This window comes from Melanotaenia boesemani, chromosome 20 (assembly GCF_017639745.1).
Source record: "Melanotaenia boesemani isolate fMelBoe1 chromosome 20, fMelBoe1.pri, whole genome shotgun sequence".
Taxonomy (NCBI): Eukaryota; Metazoa; Chordata; class Actinopteri; order Atheriniformes; family Melanotaeniidae; genus Melanotaenia; species Melanotaenia boesemani.
The window spans coordinates 2739092-2759348 of record NC_055701.1 but is presented as its reverse complement, the minus strand read 5'-3'; the positions used below and the strand labels follow the sequence as shown (position 1 = coordinate 2759348).

General features: G+C 44.3%; 1 protein-coding gene across 1 annotated transcript; it reads right to left on the bottom strand.

Moving 5' to 3' along the window:
• Positions 1–2009: 2009 nt before the first annotated feature.
• ankrd6a (ankyrin repeat domain 6a) lies at positions 2010–16880 on the bottom strand. The gene is made up of 15 exons (XM_041972568.1): positions 16840–16880; positions 13078–13182; positions 12634–12732; positions 12465–12563; positions 12293–12391; positions 11341–11439; positions 11174–11251; positions 9795–9887; positions 9646–9711; positions 9329–9466; positions 6141–6293; positions 5929–6042; positions 5527–5785; positions 2534–2832; positions 2010–2241 (listed from the first exon to the last, which is right to left on the bottom strand). Exons 1-15 carry the CDS (start codon positions 16858–16860, stop codon positions 2056–2058), a joined length of 1908 nt encoding a protein of 635 aa, XP_041828502.1. The 5' UTR covers positions 16861–16880; the 3' UTR covers positions 2010–2055.
• Positions 16881–20257: the final 3377 nt, after the last annotated feature.

The following is a 20257-nucleotide window of genomic DNA, read 5'->3' as shown; positions in this document are numbered from 1 at the left end:
CTAGCTAACATGCTAATACATGCATGCTAGCAGGTGAAAATGCTAATACTAAATCTTTATAACAAAAACAGCAAGATTTTAAAATTGCTAACACCATAAAAATACAATTTTCAGCATTTAGAAATGACATAATTTTTACAGATTAATGTGCAGTAACAGTTACTTCTCTAAGATTGTTGCTGATGTCTTTCCTCCTTGGCATTGTGTTAACACACACCTGAATGCTGCAGAGAAGCAAACTGAAATGATGACGAAGCGTAATTTGCCATGCTGAAAATCCGAGGTTGGTGTTACTGGATTGAGGGAACAGATTAAACTTATTTCATTCTGATGTGTAAAACCTGATACTTTAACGGTGGAATTTGTAAAGAAACTGTCTAGTGTGGGAAAACTTTTAATATGATGGTTTGCAGGATGGTTGACAGTAAACACTGAATCTTTTCTTCATTCTCTAACATTCACAAACATTTTGTACATTCATGTGAAATCAGTTGTTTCTGAAGGTATGTTATAGCTGCTACACAACAAGCCCCACTTGGAGGCAGCCGTGTTTCAGCCTAACTTGGTTCAGGTTCTAATTTCTGAGCTTCATTGAACTCAGGATGAGGTCACTGTAAATGGCTGTTTTAATGTGTTTGAATTTTTTAGGGGCCGTGATTCTTAATCCATTTTCGGTATATAGATATTATTTACATCCAGCTGAGTTACTGGTTATGCAGGTAAAAGCTGTACATGTTAACAGTTACAGGTGCACATAGGTGTGTCATTAAGTTTTACTTTAATTAAAAAAAGATATGAAGAAAAACAGGGATGTGTCATCATCCTCAGGTGTAATGATGAAGGACTGATGTATTTAAGTGGAGTCTGAAACACAGTACAGGCTCAGAGGCTGCCGCTCCACAAAACAGCCGACACAGGTTAGAATCCCAGAACACAGAAAGTCTTAGAGGGGAGGTTCATTTTATAGTTTCACTCCGTTACTGAAGCTTGTTGTTTTAAAACAACCTGAATCACTGAATCAGTAGAGATCAGTTGGTTCTGTTGGTTCTGGTTCATCAGGTTGTTGGTTCTAGTTTTGCTTCATCAGGTTGTTGGTTCTATTTTTGGTTCATCAGGTTGTTGGTTCTGGTTTTGGTTCATCAGGTTGTTGGTTCTGGTTCATCAGGTTATTGGTTCTAGTTTTGGTTCATCAGGTTGTTGGTTCTGGTTTTGGTTCATCAGGTTGTTGGTTCTGGTTCATCAGGTTATTGGTTCTAGTTTTGGTTCATCAGGTTGTTGGTTCTGGTTTTGGTTCATCAGGTTGTTGGTTCTGGTTCATCAGGTTGTTGGTTCTGGTTACGGTTCATCAGGTTGTTGGTTCTGGCTCATCAGGTTGTTGGTTCTGGTTACGGTTCATCAGGTTGTTGGTTTTGGTTCATCAGGTTATTGGTTCTAGTTTTGGTTCATCAGGTTATTGGTTCTAGTTTTGGTTCATCAGGTTGTTGGTTCTGGTTTTGTTTCATCAGGTTGTTGGTTCTGGTTCATCAGGTTATTGGTTCTAGTTTTGGTTCATCAGGTTGTTGGTTCTGGTTTTGGTTTATCAGGTTGCTGGTTCTGGTTCATCAGGTTGTTGGTTCTGGTTCATCAGATAGTTATTTCTGGTTTAGGTTCATCAGGTTGTTGGTTCTGGTTCATCAGGTTGTTGGTTCTGGTTCATCAGTTATTTCTGGTTTCAGTTCATCAGGTTGTTGGTTCTGGTTCTGGTTCATCAGGTTGTTGGTTCTGGTTCATCAGTTATTTCTGGTTTCAGTTCATCAGGTTGTTGGTTCTGGTTCTGGTTCATCAGGTTGTTGGTTCTGGTTCTGGTTCATCAGGTTGTTGGTTCTGGTTTCAGTTCATCAGGTTGTTGGTTCTGGTTCATCAGGTTGTTGGTTCTGGTTCTGGTTCATCAGGATGTTGGTTCTGGTTTCGGTTTATCAGGTTGCTGGTTCTGGTTTTCGGTTCTTTGGGTTGTTGGTTCTGGTTTTAATTCTACACCATCCTCAGAGCTGTTGGATGTTGTAGCCGATCTGGCCCTCAGTTCTCTTCGTTCTGATTGGTCTTCAGTCTGTGGAGCTCCTCCTCCAGCATGCTGATTCGCTGCACCAGCTCCTTCCTGTCCAGCTGGGTCCTGAGTGCCGTCTGCTGCTCCACTTCCAGGATCTTTCTGTGGCACCAGTGCTCCAACTGAGCCGACACGGTGTCAAAGAACCGCTGAGTCACCTGCAACGAGACCACACTTCATTTACCATAACAACCATCACTGTGTTCCCAGGTGTGCCCATGATGAGCATGAGGTTCTGTCTCAGAGGTTTTGACTAAAAACAGATTTTTTTTGTGGTTCCATAGAGGGTCCAAGTTTCCTCAACAGAACTCACCTGAAATGTTCTAACATCACCTTAAACTCAGCCGGTTCTCTCCAGATTTGGTCTGGCCTGCTTCCACCTAATCCTCTTTTGTTACCTTGGCAACAAGCCGATAGGTCCTGATGTTTGATTGACAGGTGCATTCTCACCTCAATGGCATGCAGGTTGTTCCTCTGCTGGCTGAAAGTGGGATCAGCGGGTCGATCCATGTAAAACTCCAGGACCGTGGTGCTGTCAGTAGGTCTGCTGGGCTCCTGCTGTATGGTCACTGCCGGTTTCTGGTGGCTGATGCTGGACCTGCTGCTGCTGGAGGCCCCCCCATCACTGGCTGCTGATGCCAGGCTGTCCTGCAGTCCTGAAGACTGCCAGGTGGGGGCAGCAGAGACCAGCAAGAGGTCTGTGGCGCGCTCAGCAGGAGGAGGGAGAGAAGTTCTGTTCAAGCTCTCATCTGTGTGAGGTGGGAGTTGGATATGAATTTAAATTATTGAAAACATTTAATCATAATAATTAAAAAGAGTTTGGTTGAGCTTTTTCTTTTTCTTTGCTGTTATTGTTTATGATGACATTTTTACATGCATGAATACTACTTTAATTCTTTATTACTATTATTACTATTTATTATTATTATTACAATCTATACTATGTTTACGCTTGCACTTTATTATACCATAGTATTGTACGGCATATTATTATTGCACATGTAATATAATTATCAGTATGCCTCTTATTATACAATAGCACATCTAATGTCATATTATAACATAGTATAATATATTGCTATAGAATATATATACTTTATTGTATTTAATTTACTGTTTACTTTTTTTTTTATTAGAACAGGTTCCTTGACAAAGTCTCACATAGTATGGCAGGTAGAAAAACCCAGATTCATGTCAGACTGACAAAATATAACAAATAGCACTCTGACTCCTTATTTTTCCCCAAACCTGTTCATGATACAGTGCCCAAAATGAGCTGCTGTGGCTCAATTATTCTATTTACCTTCAGAATCTCACTTATTTGTTGCTTCAGATTTTCCCAGAAATTTTTTTGGGTTAGGGCATTCCCAGAAGATGTGAGAAAAATCCCCTATAATTCCACACCCCCCTCCAACATAGGGGGGAGTGCTTATTGTCATAATTAGCTATAACTAAGAGCATTTTTAAAATATCTCATTTTTAGCTAAATTCACTCTAGGTTGGGCTGCTGAAACATTTTTGCTAGGGCACCCAGGAACTCTCCCAGTCCTCATCAGTAATTATGTTATTAGCTTCCAATTCCCATTTGCCTTTTACCTCCAGTGTATCTACGGATGTATCCATATGGATCCTACGATAAATACAAGATAGGAAAATGGGATGGAACTTCTCTAATTTTGTCCCACTCTTTGTTTGTCATTAGGTAGTGTCGAATTTGAAAATATCTAAATAAATCCTTAGAGTCAATGCCATATTGTGCCTGAAGTTGTAATAAAGCTTTGAGAGTCCTTCCTTTAAATAACTGATTTATTGTGATGAGACCCCTCTCCCCCATCTAATGAAACCACCATCCATTCTTGCTGGCAGGAAGTCACAGGCAGTAGCTATTTTTGTCACTCTAGATCAGGGCTATTCAATTCGGTCCTACGAGGGCCGCAATCCAGCAGGTTTTCCATGTATCCCTGCTTCAACACACCTGACTCAAATTAATTAGTCATTGTTCAGAACTTGATTGGCTGTTAGATCCATTTAATTTGAGTCAGGTGTGTTGAAGCAGGGATACATGGAAAACCTGCTGGATTGCAGCCCTCGTAGGACCGAATTGAATAGCCCTGCTCTAGATAAAGACAGAGATAAATTCAACAATTTTCTTGTCTTATTCCAAACTTTTAATGTATAATTAACCCACCCGTTTTGTATTTTAAGTTTCCTTTTTGTTTTTTAATTTAGAAAGGGGAGGGTTGAGAGTGATATATTTTTAACTGAACCTTGCTCTATATGTACCCATTTTGTGTCCATATTTAGTCTCATCCACGAAACCAATTTTCCAAGTTGTGCTGCCCAGTAGTAGCTTCTAAAATGCAGTAAGGCTAATCCACCCTTATCCTTGCATGCACAGAGGACTTTGAGCCTTACTCTAGGCCTTCTGTTCTGCCATATGAATCTAGAAGTAAGTTTATCTAAAATTTTAAATGTAGATACAGGGATAGTGATAGGTAATGCATTAAAGAGAAATAACAGTCTTGGTAAAACATTCATCTTAGTTTCTATCCTGCCAATTAAAGACAAAGGAAGCATCTCCTATCTTTCCATGTCATTTTTAATTTGAGAAATAAGTTTATCATAACTTGCTTCATATTACTGATTGGAGGTGTGAGTCAGAATGACTTCTAGATATCTAAAGCCCCCTTTTGACCACTTGAATTTCACCAGTCTGTCCAGGCACACAAGCCAGCATCTTGTTATCATCATTGCCTCTGATATCCCCTCATTGACCTTGTACCCTGAAACCGCCCCGTAATCCCCCAGGCACTACATGGGAGCCGTATAGATCTATAGATGACTGTGGATTTCTTATAAACAAAAGAACGTCATCTGCGTACAATGACATTTTATGCATCTCACCTCCATCATCCAATATTCCCTCAATCTGGTCATTTCTCCTTATTAACTCTGCAAGTGGCTTGATAGATAATGCAGACAGAGATGGAGAGATCGGGTTCCCCTGCCTGACACCTTTATTAAGCTCAAAAAATCTGGAGCAGTATCCACTGACTCTAACCCTTGATATTGAGTCTTTGTTTAGGGAATTAATCCATCTTATAAATGTCAAAGTGAATCCCATTTGTTCCATAGTATAGTTCAAATATGACCAGTCCACCTTCTCAAACACTTTCTCAGCATCAAGACTGAGAAGCGTTGATGGGTGGGTAGAATGTCTTCCTATTGACTGTTTACTTTTTTACCTTTACTCCACATGTTGCCCAAATTGCTCATGTTTTCTAACCAGTTTCTCGTTGGTTTTATTTTTGTCTTTAACTTCTCTGTGAAATGTGTAAAAGTAATCTTTTTGCTATAAATTGCCTCTTGGGAAAAGATCTCTTCTTTTAGTTGAATTGGAAAGGCGCTGTTAAAGAGTCCAACTTTGAGCTCACGGGTCGTACCTGAACATCTGTCCACCTTCATTTCGAAGTAAGTTCTGCTTCCCGTCTGCTCCGGTTCGGATCGGGACTCCTGGGTGTTGATGTGTGTAGCCAGAGAAGCGCTGCTGTCTCCAGACAGCAGAGGGACTGATTCCAGGTCAGACTGCTCCACAGACGGAGACAGCAGAAGTTTGTGATAGTGGGCTTCAGCCGGAACCGGGACGTCCATGTCCTCCAGCTGGGACAGACACCAGCTCATCAGCTCATGTCTCAGAGCTGTCTGGATGACGAGACAACAACATCATCATCCTCACAGCTGAACAGTCTGAGTTTCAGATCTTTACTGTCTCCGTTTAGCTTCTCTGAAGAAATCTGAGCTGTTTTCAGACTGTAAATCTCAGGGGTGTCTGCAGGTGGTGATACCTGAGTCATCAGAACTTCAGCTCTTCCCTCTGCAGCTCTCTGCTCCATCCTGTAGATCATCTTCTTCTTCTCAGCTGCTGCTCTCTCCTGAGTCAGCATGTCCAACACTTTGAGCTGCTCAGCGAGAAATAAGAGACGGAACTCTTGAATAATCGACTCTAAGCATAAAAATTATCCCAAATCATCTAAAAACCATGAAGCCAGGATCTCACCTGGTGCCTGGTCCTGCGGTCCATCTTGTCCAGCCGTCTGCTGAGCTTCTGCTGGACATTTAGGACGTCCTGCCTCATGTCCTCCTGAGTGGACACCATCTGCCCCTCCAGCGTCTTCAGCAGCGGTTCGCAGCAGCAGCTGCCGGCCGGAATCTGATGAGATCGGCCCAAACTCAGCACAAACAGAACAAACTGCAAAATGAGCTAAACAAGTAAGTAAACGCTGAAACTGAGGAGATTCTAATCTAATAAAATCTGCAAGTGCAGTAAGATAATTACACTTGGTAGGATTTCCTGGGACAAGTAAAAATATCTAGACTTTAAACAAGTAAGAAACATCTTAAAATTATTCTATTCTATTCTTGTCATTTAGCAGACGCTTTTATCCAAAGCGACTTACATTTGAGAGTAAGAACAACACAAGCATGAATTCAAACAAGATGGGACGTCATAAGTGGTAGACTGCTGTGAGTCCACTTGGACCCAGGTGCTGTCATGTAGTGTTAGAGGATTTCCTCACACAACATCATCTTGGGCATAAGTGCACACAGCTTATTCAGTACTTGGTTGAGCCAAAGATCTGGACAAATCTTTTTAACTCATTCTGAGTAGAAGAGTTAAGCTAAGTGTGGAAATGCTCCTTAAACAACTGAGTCTTTAGCTTGCTTTTAAAAGTGGATACGGACTCTGCGGATCGGACTGAGTTTGGTAGATGGTTCCACCACCGGGGAACAACGGAGGAAAAGAGTCTAGCTACTGATGTGGCGCCACCTTGTGGTGGGAGCACTAGGCGTCTTTCACTGGCAGAGCGTAACTGTGGAGAGGGAGTGTAGCTCTGGATTAAGGAGTGGAGGTAGACTGGAGCCGTTTGGGTTATTGTTTTGTAAGCCAGAAGCAGAGCTTTGAATCTGATGCGCTGCAACTGGAAGCCAGTGGAGAGCGATTAGCAGCGGAGTGACATGAGCTCTTTTGGGCTGGTTGAAGACCAGACGTGCTGCTGCTTTCTGGATCATCTGCAGAGGTTTAACTGAGCATGCAGGCAGGCCAGCCAGTAAGGAGTTGCAGTAGTCAATGCGTGAAATGACCAGAGCCTGGACCAGGAGCTGGGCCATGTGTTCAGTCAGGTAGGGTCTGATCCTCCTGATGTTGTAGAGAGCAAATCAGCAAGATCGAGCAACCGAGGCAACATGGTCCTTAAAGGTCAGCTGGTTGTCTACCATGACACCAAGATTCCTGGTAGAAGATGTAGGCACAAGCATGATAGAATCAAGCTGCATGCTTATCTGTGGCGGTAAGGAAGGACTGGCTGGAAAGACAATAAGCTCGGTCTTGGACAGATTTAGCTGAAGGTGACTATCCTTCATCCATGCGGAGATATGGGCAACATGCTGATATTTGCATTGAGACAGTTGTGGGAAAGAAAGGAAAAGCTGAGTGTCATCTGCATAGCAGTGGTAGGAGAAACCATGAGAGCTAATGACTGCACCGAGTGAGGAGGTGTATAGTGAAAAGAGAAGAGGGTCAAGCACTGAGCACTGAGGCACCCCTGTTGTCAGCCCATGTGATCTGGACATTCCCCCTTGCCAGGATACTTTGAAGGATTTTCCTGTGAGGTAGGACATGAACCATGAGAGGACAGATCCTGAGATGCCAAGCTCCGAGATTGTGGAGAACAGTATATGATGGTTGACCATTTCAAAGGCAGCGGACAGGTCCAGCAATATAAGGACTGAGGATGGACCAGCGGATCTGGCAACCCGTAGGGAATCAGTAACTGACAGGAGAGCAGTTTCAGTAGAGCGGCCTTGCCTATAGCCAGACTGATATGGATCTAACAGGTTGTTGTCTTGGAGGAACTGTGAGACCTGACTGGAGACGGCACGCTCTAGTGGTTTAGACATGAATGGAAACAGTGAGACCGGCCCAGTGGGTGATTTAGTAAGGCTGAGTTGGTCAGGCTCAGTGAATTGGTTACTGATGGTAGCGACCTTTTCAGTGAAGTAGGAAGCAAACATTTCTGCAGTCAGCACAGTGGGAGGCTGAGCAGGTGGTGGTGGTGGAGATAGAAGAGAGTTAAACACCATCGTGTGTTGGGAGTATTGCGGATCTTGTTCTGATAAAAGGTTTTCTTGGCCGCCTTAAGGCTGGATGTGAAAGTTTCAAGTTTTTGCTGGTACTCAGACAAGTCAGTGTGCTCTTTTGCTTTGCACCACTTTCTTTCTGAAGCCCTGAGTCCGGGTCTGTGAGCCATGGACTGGGAGGATTTTGTCTGGCTGGTTTTGACACCAGAGGACAGAGTTTGTCCAGAGAGGAGGCGAGAGAGGAGCAGAGTGTTTCTGTAGCCTCATTAACAGACAGTAAGGAGAAGTCTGAGTGGGAAGGGAGGGTAGAGTACCTCATCAGACAGCTGTGTAGGTCTGAGGGATCTCAAGTTTCTGCGGTAGGACGCCATTTTTGGAGCCACTTGAGTGACATGAGGAAGGAAGAGAGAGAATTTAACCAGGACGTGGTCTGAGAGGTGCAGCGGGGTGACGGACAGGTCGGCTGTGGAGCAGTTTCTGGTCAGTACCAAGTCAAGAGTATTACCGTATTTGTTTCCGATCAATACTTTCTGTTCGTAGATGCCTCACATGAGTGAAGCATGTTGGACTGATGGCACACGCGTGTCACGTGAAGGCAGCGTGGACAATTTCTAGACAGAACAGTTTGCAAATGAATGACTCGCAATTCCAGCTCAGTTCCCATTGTTCATTTAAAAGAGCCAATTTGTTCAAGAACGCCACATCTCCACAAAGCCCAGATAAGGTGGGAGTTGAACCACCAACCTTCCAGCTCCAGGACCACTGCGCTACCTGTCGTTCTGTTTAGTTTCTCCTGTTTCAGGATATTTTCCCTCAAAGTGAGAAAGAACTATTGACAGGCTGTTTGAGGTTGTTTTTTCCTTAACAAAGAACTTTATATGAGTCATTATTAACTTGTTATAAGATGATTCTCATTTGTCTAAAGTCTAGAATTGTTTCTTATTTCAGGAAATCTTACCAAATCTCAGACATTTTGCTCTTGCTGAGTTTATGACTCATAACAAGATCATACAGACTTTTTGGCTGATGGTAAAAGATGTAACATAAGAAGGTAAGATTTGGTTATGGAACGTCTTTACAGTGCTCTGAAACTGTAGCAGAACCAACCTGTCGGATTTTTCCGTCCTTGTCTCGGTACAGAGTGTACAGCTGATAGGTTTTCCCACTCGGAGTAGAACCGTCTCCTCCTTCCTTCAACGTGTGGAAGTGACTGCTGCCTTCAGGGAGGTCTGATTCGTTCGGAACCTGTAGAGGAGTTAGAGGAACATCATCAGCCTTTAATTCTGGGAAGTTCTGGTGATGCAGGGAATTAAACCAGCTGGAGTTCAGGTCGTTCCATCACTGAACTTCATTTTATAAATCATGTTGGGTCACAATTCTGTGGCAGTCGGAGGGTTCACTGTAACCCGGTTTATCCTCCTCACCCTGCTGGCTGCTCTGAGCTCAGGTTGTCTGCTGCAGGCGGCATCCTCCACCGAGCTGGTGACCTCCTGCAGGAAGCCAGAGTCACATGATCAATGACTGACAGCACGTCAGCACGTTTCTGCACGTTCTAGATATTTTAACTTCTCACCCTGTCGGGCTGTGGTTCTGTTCTGGTGACAGTCGGGCTGGGTCCTGCTCTCAGCTTCGGTCTCCTCGTTGTTCTTCCTCTCAGGTAGCGCACCTGAGCACGGAAACATCATAAACATTAAAATAATTAGGATTTAACTGACAGGAACCTGGAGAACACGCTGCCACAAAACATCTTCAAGAAACCACAAACTTACCTGGAAAACTCCGGAAAAAAAATCTAAAGACCAGGAGAAAATACAAATAAACAAGAACCAAAAATACATCAGCTTTATAAAACTTTTATTTTTTTTTATTTTATTGATTTATTTTAATCTATTTACGTTTATTTGTGTCATTTTTGTATGATGCTTTTTATATTTATTTGTATTTATTTAATGTTAAATTGTATTTTATTTCTGTTTTTTTTAACTGTATTAAGTTTTTATATAATTATGGTAAATTCAGGCACTAAGGGGTTAAAGCCTGACCCAAGAAATAAGACAGAAATTTCTATTTTTTCTATCTGAAATCTTGATTTAACAAATGATAAAAAAAACAAACAAAAGTGTAGTGCACAAGATGTCCACCAGGGGGCAGATGTCGTCTCCTGGTTACTGGATCTTTGGGTTGAGGACCAGCCTGTGTCTTTGTGGACCAGCCTGTTGGATTCTCCGGCTCAGCACAAGTGAAATCTTTTGGGTTTTAAAAAAACTTTTTGTTATCCCATAACTATCAGGATCCTTTTAGAAATGTGAGAGGAGTGTCGTACCAAGTCGATGCTCAGCGAGGCTGCAACGTTCAAAGACACAAAGCTTTTTTGTTCTTCCATCAGGAGGTTGTGACAGTGTCAACGGCTGAAAGAAAATATCCTGAAAGACAGATTTTTCCAACTGATTTGTACTTTTTAAAGCAGTGGTCTTAAACTTTTCATCAGCTGATGAGCAGCCTATTTGAGGCTAAATGACCTAGTCTCTGTTTATAGTCTTTTTGCACTTTGAACCTCTACTTACAACCGGATCCATCAGCATGAGACGTGAATCCTTCCACTTTCTTAAGATTAGTTTGTTGTTCAGGAGCATGTTTGTGTTCCTGTTTCAGATACTTGACTTTTGTTCATATTTGACCAGATTTCAGGTGTCACTGGTTTCTTGACATGAAACAGAAACTTTATAAGACAGATGAGGTCTGAAAGTCCTCTCTGATGTTTGCTTATTTCAGAGATGTTGAGGTCTATTACAGCAGGAAACATGTAAAACCTGCTGGACTTTGGTCCTCGAGGACCAACATGGACGTCCCTGGTTTACACGCTGTGTAACTGTTGTTTTTGTAAATGTATGATGGACCACCACTTGAACACTTGAACACACTTGAACAAAAAGTTCTACTGAGGTGCAGAACCTGAGGAGCGTTGGCCAGGAGCAGAGCCACTTCTTTGTGATGGTTGTCTCGGGCCTTGTCCAGAGCTGTTTTTCCAGCCTGGAGGAGAACAGAAAGTGTTTATTGATCAGTGAATTGATCTGAATGAGGCTGATGTGACGCTCTTTGTGAACTGTGAGGGAACTTACTGCGTTTCTGATCCTACCATCAGCACCAGCCTCCAGTAAGAGCTGAACTGTTTTCTTGTGGTTGAGAGCAGCAGAAACGTGGAGAGCCGTGTCTCCTCCCTGCAGATACAAAGATGAGCCGATGTCACCAGGAACCAGAGCAGTCTGCTGGGTTTTCACTCTGCTCTGGTTTTATTATCGTCTGAGAGCAGCTGCATTTCTCAGGTTGTTCTGCGTTAAAATCGGTTCCAGTCTCAGGACATTGGCGACATGATCGACTTTCCCCAGATGGAAAAACAGAGAAAATGATGAAGAGGGAGGAGAAAAGTTATGATGAGGTAAAAGATGAGAGATGAAAAGGAAGATGGAAGGATAGATGAGGGAGGGGGTGGAAGGATGAATGGGTAAGGAATGAGGGTGGATGAGGGAATAAGAAGGGATGAAAGAATGAGGAAGGAATGGATGGATGAGGGAGAGAAGGGGAGGAAGCACAAATAGATGACAGTGTGAGGATGGATAAAGTAAGAAAGGATAGACTGGTGCGAGAAGAGAGAGAGGATGAAAGGAGAAGGGAAGAAGGGATGATAGATGAGGGGAAAAAGGATGGATGGACTGACAGGTAGATGTCGGTGAAAGGAGGGGAAGGAAGGATGAATGGGTTAGGGAAGGTAAAGATGGACAAAGTAATGACGGATGATGGGCGATGAAGGGCGAATAAATGGACCAGGGAAGATAAATGAGGACAGAAATAGGGAGTAAGGAGATCAAGATGAACAGAGCTGAGTGGGTAAAGCAGGTGGAAGATTGTCAGGTGATCAGACGTGTGGCGAGGGTGTGGCCTCGTGGAGAAGGCGTGGCCTGAACATTAACAGGTTGCCTACAGAGTCTAATGTCTAAACTTAGGTAGATCCAACTGAAGATGGATGGATGGATGGATGGATGGATGGATGGATGGATGGATGGATGGACGGACCTGGTTTTTCTCTGCCATACAGCAGCCTGAACCCAGCAGGATCTTCAGCAGGTTGGGGTTGTTGTAGCGAGCAGCCATGTGCAGACAGGTGTCGCCCACCTGAAACAGCAGAGTTCTCAGGTCAGTGATGGAGGGTTGGAGGGGGACATCAGGACGTTCATCTCGGACTCACGTTGTTCTTGGCTTCTGGATCAGAACCTCCATGAACCAGAAGGCGAGCAGTCTGCGCGTGTGCATTCTGGCACGCAAGGTGAAGTGGTGTGTTTCCTGCCTGAAACATGATGGTGTGTGAACATGTTCAGGTGTCTCCTCAGTGAGGAACATCACACGGATGATCTGACCTTGTTCCTGATGTGGACGTCAGCTCCGGCCTTGACAAGCAGTTTGACACATCTGGAGAATCCGTGCCAGGACACCTCATGAAGCGCGGTGTTTCCGTCCTCAAACACACAAACATGAGCATCAGAACATGTTCCACAAGTAAACAAGCTCCAGAAAATGTTTCATCTATACGAACATTTTCTATGAGAACATGAACATCAAAACATGTACCGCCAGTACATGAGCATCAGAATATGTTGCGTCAGAACATATCCTACCAGAGCATATTCCACCAGAAGAAAAGCCTTCAAACATGTTCCATTAGAACATGAGCATCGGAATATGCTCCACCAGAGCATATTCCACCAGAAACATGAGCATCAGAACATGTCCCAGCAGAAGATGAGTATTGAAGCATGTTCCATCACCATAGCTGAGATGAACGTTCCCGTGGAGACACTCACTCTGTCCTGCAGGTCCACAGCACAGCCTCCATCAATCAGAGCAGCCATGGTTTCACGGTTCCCCACCATGGCACAGCGATGCAGCACCGTCTGGTGTCCTGAACCCTAAAAGATGGCAGAGAAACATGGACCAGCACATGTTCACTGATCACATACATGTTCAGTCTGTTCCTGTATCTGCAGCATCCATCTAACCCAGGAGGTTTGTTAATACCCTGTAACAGTGTCCTTTACACCCAGATGGAGGTGCAGGAACAACAACCAGCAGCCAAACAGGCTTACCTGAGGAACATCAGCGCATCAGAGGCCCAGCTGGTTCCAGACAGACTGCTTGGTACCAACCAGACATGGAGGTGGGCAGGAAGCAGCTGGAATAAATATGACACTCTCCACTGAGACTACATCAGGAAGAACAGTCCTAGAAGATCCAAAAGTATCAGAGGCTCAAGGAACATCTGGAGCAGATGGTGATAGGTGAGATGTGGTTCCAGTGGGAAGAACCTCTTGCTGTTCTGTTAGTAATTCAGGTTCCAGTGAAGCTTTGAGAACAGTTCCTGCATCAAAGAAACCTCCACCATCATCCCCTCCATCAGTCCCACCCTGCAAGTGCTGCTGTGTGATCACGCAGATTCAACATCTGGATGAAGCAACAGTTTCCATCTTTCGCCTGTTTCACATCTGTCTGGAAACTAACAGTTTCCATTTTTCATCTTTGATCTCAGACTCAAAGAATAATTTTTTTCTGTTAAAGAAGATTTTCTCACTTTGACGTCCCCTAACGAAGGATAATTTAGCATCGTCTTCATCCCGTCTCTTCTCTGAGATCTCTCCAGATAGTAAAAGTCAGTCTGATGTTGCGCTGTCTCTTTCTTTTCCTCTCTTCCCCCTATGATGTCCTCTTGGGCTTCTTTGCTGATTCAGCCAAGGTGTGCATTGAAAACCACCAGTGTGTTGATATCCAGTTGCTAGCGTGTGACACAGTGCTGGAAAGTGATCCTGTGATCAAAAGTTGAGAAGGGGTTCTCAGCCTCGGGATGCTGCAGGACGGCGGCTCCAGACATGTACACATTAAATGTCACTATACCGTCAAAATAAGTCAAACATATTTTTCAGGTCAGAACAGGTGAGGGGAGAACTGAGGAAGCTCCACCCATGGAAAGCAGCTGGCCCTGACGGAGTGCCTCCTCGTCTGCTTAGGACCTGTGCTGATGAACTCGGGGAACCACTCCAGCATGTCTTCAACCACAGTCTACAGCTGGGGAAAGTGCCTACCCTGTGGAAAACATCCTGTATTGTTCCAGTTCCAAAGAAAAACCGTCCTGGTGAGCTGAACGATTACAGACCGGTGGCACTTACATCCCAGCTGATGAAGACGATGGAGCGGCTCATCCTCAATCTCCTCAAGCCCCAAGTGCAAATAGCCCAGGACCCCCTACAGTTTGCCTGTCACGCAGGTGTGGGTGTGGTGGATGCTATTCTCTACCTCCTACACAGTGTCCAAGTTCATCTGGATAAGGGGAGGGGCACAGTGAGCATCCTCTTCTTGGATTTTTCAAGTGCCTTCAACACAATCCAGCCCCTGATGCTTCTGGACAAACTGAGGGAGATGCAGGTGGACCCCTGCTTGGTGTCCTGGATTGGTAACTACCTCACAGAGAGACCGCAGTACGTCAGGCTAAAGGACACCACATCTGACACTGTTATTAGCAGCACAGGAGCACCCCAGGGGACGGTGCTGGCCCCCCTCCTCTTCTCACTCTACACCTCAGACTTCTGTTACAACTCAGAGCTGTGTCACATCCAGAAGTTTGCAGATGACACAGCCATCGTGGGGTGTATCAGGGATGATGGAGAGGATGAGTACAGGAATCTAGTCAGTGACTTTGTCACCTGGAGTCAGATGAACCATCTCCAGCTTAACACCTCAAAGACTAAGGAGCTGGTTATTGACTTCAGGAAGTCCAGCCCACAACCACGTCCATTGACCATCAGGGACGATAAGGTGGAGATTGTAGACAACTACAGGTACCTCGGGTTGTGGCTGGATAACAAGCTGGACTGGACATGCTGTACAAATCACCTGTACAAGAAGGGCCAAAGCCTTCTGTACTTCCTGCGAAGACTGAGATCTTTTAACATCTGCAGGAAACTCCTGTGGATGTTCTATCAGTCTGTGGTAGCTAGTACACTTTTTTATGCTGTTGTCTGCTGGGGGGGTAACATGACAAAAAGGTGTGCTAACAGACTAGAAAAACTCATCAGGCGGGCGGGCTCTGTGGTTGGCATGAAGCTGGACTCCCTGGTGACAGTGGCAGAGAGGAGAACACTAAAAAAAAACTACTGGCTATTGTGAATGATGCCAGTCACCCTCTGCACACTGTCATCAGTGCACAGAGAAGCCTGACCAGTAACAGGCTGCTCCTCCCCAAGAGTAGGACCAACCGGCTCAGAGACTCCTTTGTCCCCCGAGCCATCGAACTGTACAACTCTGCATTAGGCAGGAGGGGGAGAAGGAGGGGGGAGAGGGAGGTGTGCAGTCCGCCTGATACAACACATGCACAATAACCCATACAAACAGTTGTAATAACTTATACGTGTAATAGTGAACTGGGAATCTGTACCACCTCTACTGTGTGCAATGCTTGTTTATATTGTTTTATTTAACTTATCTTATTGTTATTATTATTATATTGCATTCTATTTGCCTCTATTTTGCTTTGTACCTGTATATATTGTGTCTTGTGCTTGTCCTGCTTTACTGTTGGTGTTGTATTGCTGCTGGTACCCAAATTTCCCTGAGGGCTCTCTGAAGGGATTAATAAAGTATTTCTATTCTATTCTATTCTATTCTATTCTATTCTATTCTATTCTATTGCATTCTATTCTATTCTATTACACAGTGCTACTTTAACGGACAAATGTTTGTCTCATGTTCTGTTTTCCAGCATCTGAGAACCAACCAATCCAACGTGCACCAGGAGGCATCACCTGGTGGATCTGTATAATCATCCCCTCAGTTTTTACGGCCGGGATGTCCAGTTCTGGTCCTTGAAGGAAAAAAAACTTCATTTTTTTAAATGTTTCTGCTGACATTGACGTGTTATGAACAGAACTTGTGCAGAACTTGAGAATAATTTCTACAGATTCATTTAATCTGAATCCCATGTGATGGAGCAGGAAACATCTAAAACCTGCAGGAAGACGAATATTTGACATCCTTGATCTATGGTCACCATAGTCTCCATCATGCAGCTACATCAGCTGGTAGTTTGTCCCACAAATATTCACTTCCTGTTAAGTTTGACTACTTCCTGTCAACTGGACTGACTTCAGAACCACAGAACTCATGACTGATTGTTTCTGAACCTCATGCTGTTGTGAAAATAAAACGTTTGAGTTCAGATGATCTTTGGGACAGCTGCAGAGGTCATGGATTCAGGACTGAACCAGTCCTCCGGAGGACACCAGGATGAAGTTCAGGACATTTCTGTGGACTTTGGTCAGAAGTTCTTCCTTTTGAATCTGACTGGATCAACTCGTTTGTTGCAGAAACAACAGTGAGGAGCTGCCACCCTCAGCAGCTTTAAATCTTTGTTTCTCAGTAAAGTCCACGCTTTTAGAGGTTATGGTTCAGTCTCTCACCAGTCAGGGTTGGGGTTTAGTCTGAGTCTCTGGATGAAATCTGAATCCAGCTTCATGATGATATCACAGACACAAACCAGACACATCAGATTAAGGTGGGAGAAGTTCAGCTGGACTCACCTTGCACAGGTAGTTTTCCATGTCAGAAGATCTCAGAGACACTCCACCTGCAGGAAAAGAAAAAAGCCGTTGCTTCCAGAATGAAGAAGATCTGACCCATCTGATCCACAGGAGTTTGTTAAAGTAAAACCTTGTTCATATTTCAGAGGTGGCTTCTGGACCGTCTCAGAGAAACAACAGACCCGGATCCTCAGGCTGTTGTCCTTTAATATTCCTGCGAGCATGTGATCCAAACAAAAAGGATTTCAGAGTTGCAGTTCTGATCTGATGTCAGATTATGTTTTATGTCGGGGGGTCAGCCTTTAATCTATGTTGGTGATTATAAACACTAGTGAATGTGGAGCTTGTGTGCATACAGCCCTCTGTTTGGACTAATCCCTCCTCTGTTGCACACACTTGTCTTACTGTTCCTGCCTGACTGAACCAGGCTGCAACACATCTGCTGTTTCATGTTGTTTCTGTCTCCAGCAGCTTCCTCGAGTCCCGTCCTGATGATTCAAGCTGTGATCAGACTTTTTCTTCACCTACCAGCTGACTCAGAAACAGTGAACTGATGCTGTTAGGAGCTATTGTTTCTGTCAACAACAATATTTGCTGCTTCGTATTTGTCTCAGAGTCAAACACGTCATGTACAAGAATAACGGTTTAATTTGTTTATCCCTCATGTGAGAGGTCTCATCAGTTAAATCTGTTTGCCATGATGGAAAAAGTTCAAATGTCTCATTAAATACTGAAATATCATCATCAACAATAAACTTTTGTTTCCTGGAGGATAGAAATCAGAATGAAGCCGACGTTTGTTCAACCACGCGTTCATCATCAGAAAACACTAAGCATCACTCCGTGGAATCTGCTTTACCTGATCCTCCACAGAGCCGTCATTTTTCCAACTGCCTGCTGCAAAAAGGAGCTTCTGTTCAAAATCCAAACAGGCTGGGACACCACTGGAAGCTACTGGTTTCTGTGTGTAAGAAGATAATGCTGCTGCAACAACAGCAGGCGGGTCACTGAGGGAAGATGTGCAGACAGGATGCAGCTGTTGTGGTGGGAGGGAGGGAAAATTCACCTTCATGTAGCACAGACATGATAAAGATCAACATGATGGCTATTCTTCTATGAATCTCCTCAACTCATACACCTGGATGTTAGATGTGCAGATGTGTGCACACTGGTGCTGTATGGCATATGGGCTGAGGATCCATTTCTGGAGAATCTATGTGAAGTACGTCCCATGAAATCAGGAAAACAGCTTAAAACGTCCAGTTAACTAAACGTAAAACAAACAAACTGAAAAAGGTAAAATCTTGTTAATTTGGCAGAGATTGTTGATCATAGTGATGATCTCATGCAGGACAGGATGGAAGATGTATTCTCCAGCTGATGCACATCAGGCTGAAGTGAAACTTGAACTCAAGTGGAAAACGGATCCAGTTTGGCTTCTTTATGTGTTTTATGGGGAGGTTTGTGGGATTTAGAGAGATCTAGTGGTGAAAGTGCAAAATGCCAGCAAAATGGCTGTTCATCTCTCTCATGCTCAGGTCCTCTACCAGAGTCCCCTGGAGCTTGAGGGTCCTACCCGGTTCCCAGGACTGCTGTCTTCTGGATGGAGATGTCTGATGGTTCTCCAGGTATCTGTTGGAGCCACTTCTCCTGTGTGGGGGACATGGCCCCCAGTGTGCCGATGACCACTGGTATTACTGTTGCCTTCACCTTCTAGGCTTTCTCCACCTCTTCCTTGAGTCCTTGGTATTTCTACATTTTCTTATGTTCCTTTTCCTGATTTTTTTCATCATTGGGAATGGCTACATCCATCACTACGGCTTTCCTTTGCTGCTTATCCATGATCACAATGTCCATTTGGTTGGCCACCACCATTTGTTGGTCTATATCTGTAATTCCCACAGGATCCTAGCCCTCTTACTCTCAACCACCTTGGGAAGTGTTTCCTATCGTGACTTAGGGGTCTCCTGTCCATATTCTGCACAGATGTTCCTCTACACTATGCCGGATACTTGGTTATGGCATTCCATGTATTCTTTGTCTGCCAGTATCTTGCACCCTGCTGTGAGGTGCTGAATTGTTTCAGGTGCCACTTGCACTGCACCTGGGGTCCTTCCTGGTGTGGTAGATTTGGGCCTTGATTGTCCTGGTACTCAAGGCTTGCTCCTGTGCTGCCATGATTAGTGCCTCTGTGCTGTCCTTCAGTCCAGCCCTCTCTAACCATTGGTAGGACTTGTTCATGTCCACCACTTCAGCTATCTGTCGATAGTACATCCCATGCAGGGGCTTTTCCTCCCATGATGGTTCCTCCATTTCATTCTTCTCCTGGTTCTATTATGTGAGACACTCACTCGGAGCTTCATCCCTTGGGGCCACCTTCCTGATGTATTCATGGAGCTTGGATGTTTAAATTTGGACAGTAGCCCTGATGCTCACTGGTCCTCTGCCTCCCTCTGGACACTGGATTTGGGGTGGAACCCTCCATGCATGTTTAACAGCTTCTGTGTTTTAACATCAGAGGTCTGAACTTCCTTCTTTGGCCAGCTGATTATCCCAGATGTGTATCTGATCACTGGTAGGGCAAAGCTGTTAATTGCCTGGATCTTGTTCTTGCCATTGAGCTGACTTCTCAGGGCTTGCCTTACTCATTGCAGATATATGGCTGTTTCAGCTTTCTTTGTGGCTTCCATTTTCTTGTGGTATGCCAAGGTACTTAACAGGCTGACAAATATGTGCTTACCCACAAATCTGTGTACCAGTTGGGAGCAACGCCATCTGTCTACACTGTTCCATGTGACAAACCGGTGCAAAAGAAGGATAACAAAGCCACAGAATGTTTTTACTGTCATAAGACCGGACATGTTATTGCAAATTGCTTAGCACTAAAATGGAAGACACAACCTTCCCAAGCCAAGCCAAAAGGTGTTGGGTTATTAAAAACAAGCAAGGTCTGGGAACGGTAACTGAACTTGGTTGCACCCTTGACCCGTGTCATAATCCTTTTGTGTTCCAGGGGACAGTTTCACTTACTGGAAAGCTGGAAAACCAACAACAGGTGCATATTCTGTGTGACACAGGTGGGTCACAAACAGTTATCACTGCCGACACCCTACCATTGTCAGAAGGATCCTCATGTGGTTATAGTGCAATACTCCAGGGTGTTGAGATGGGTTATGCACCTAGACCAGTCCATATGGTACATTTACAATTGAAGCTGGTCTCGGGTGTTTTTCCCATGGCTGTATGTACAGTTCTACCTATTCAAGGTATTTCCATTTTGTTAGGCAATGATATAGCTGGCGATATAGTCACTCCTGCCCTAGAGGTATTAGATGTTCCCCAGAGTGCTGAACCAAAGTCTGTGACTGATCTTCCAACTAACCCATCACCTGCATGTGTTCTCACTCGGGCACGTAGA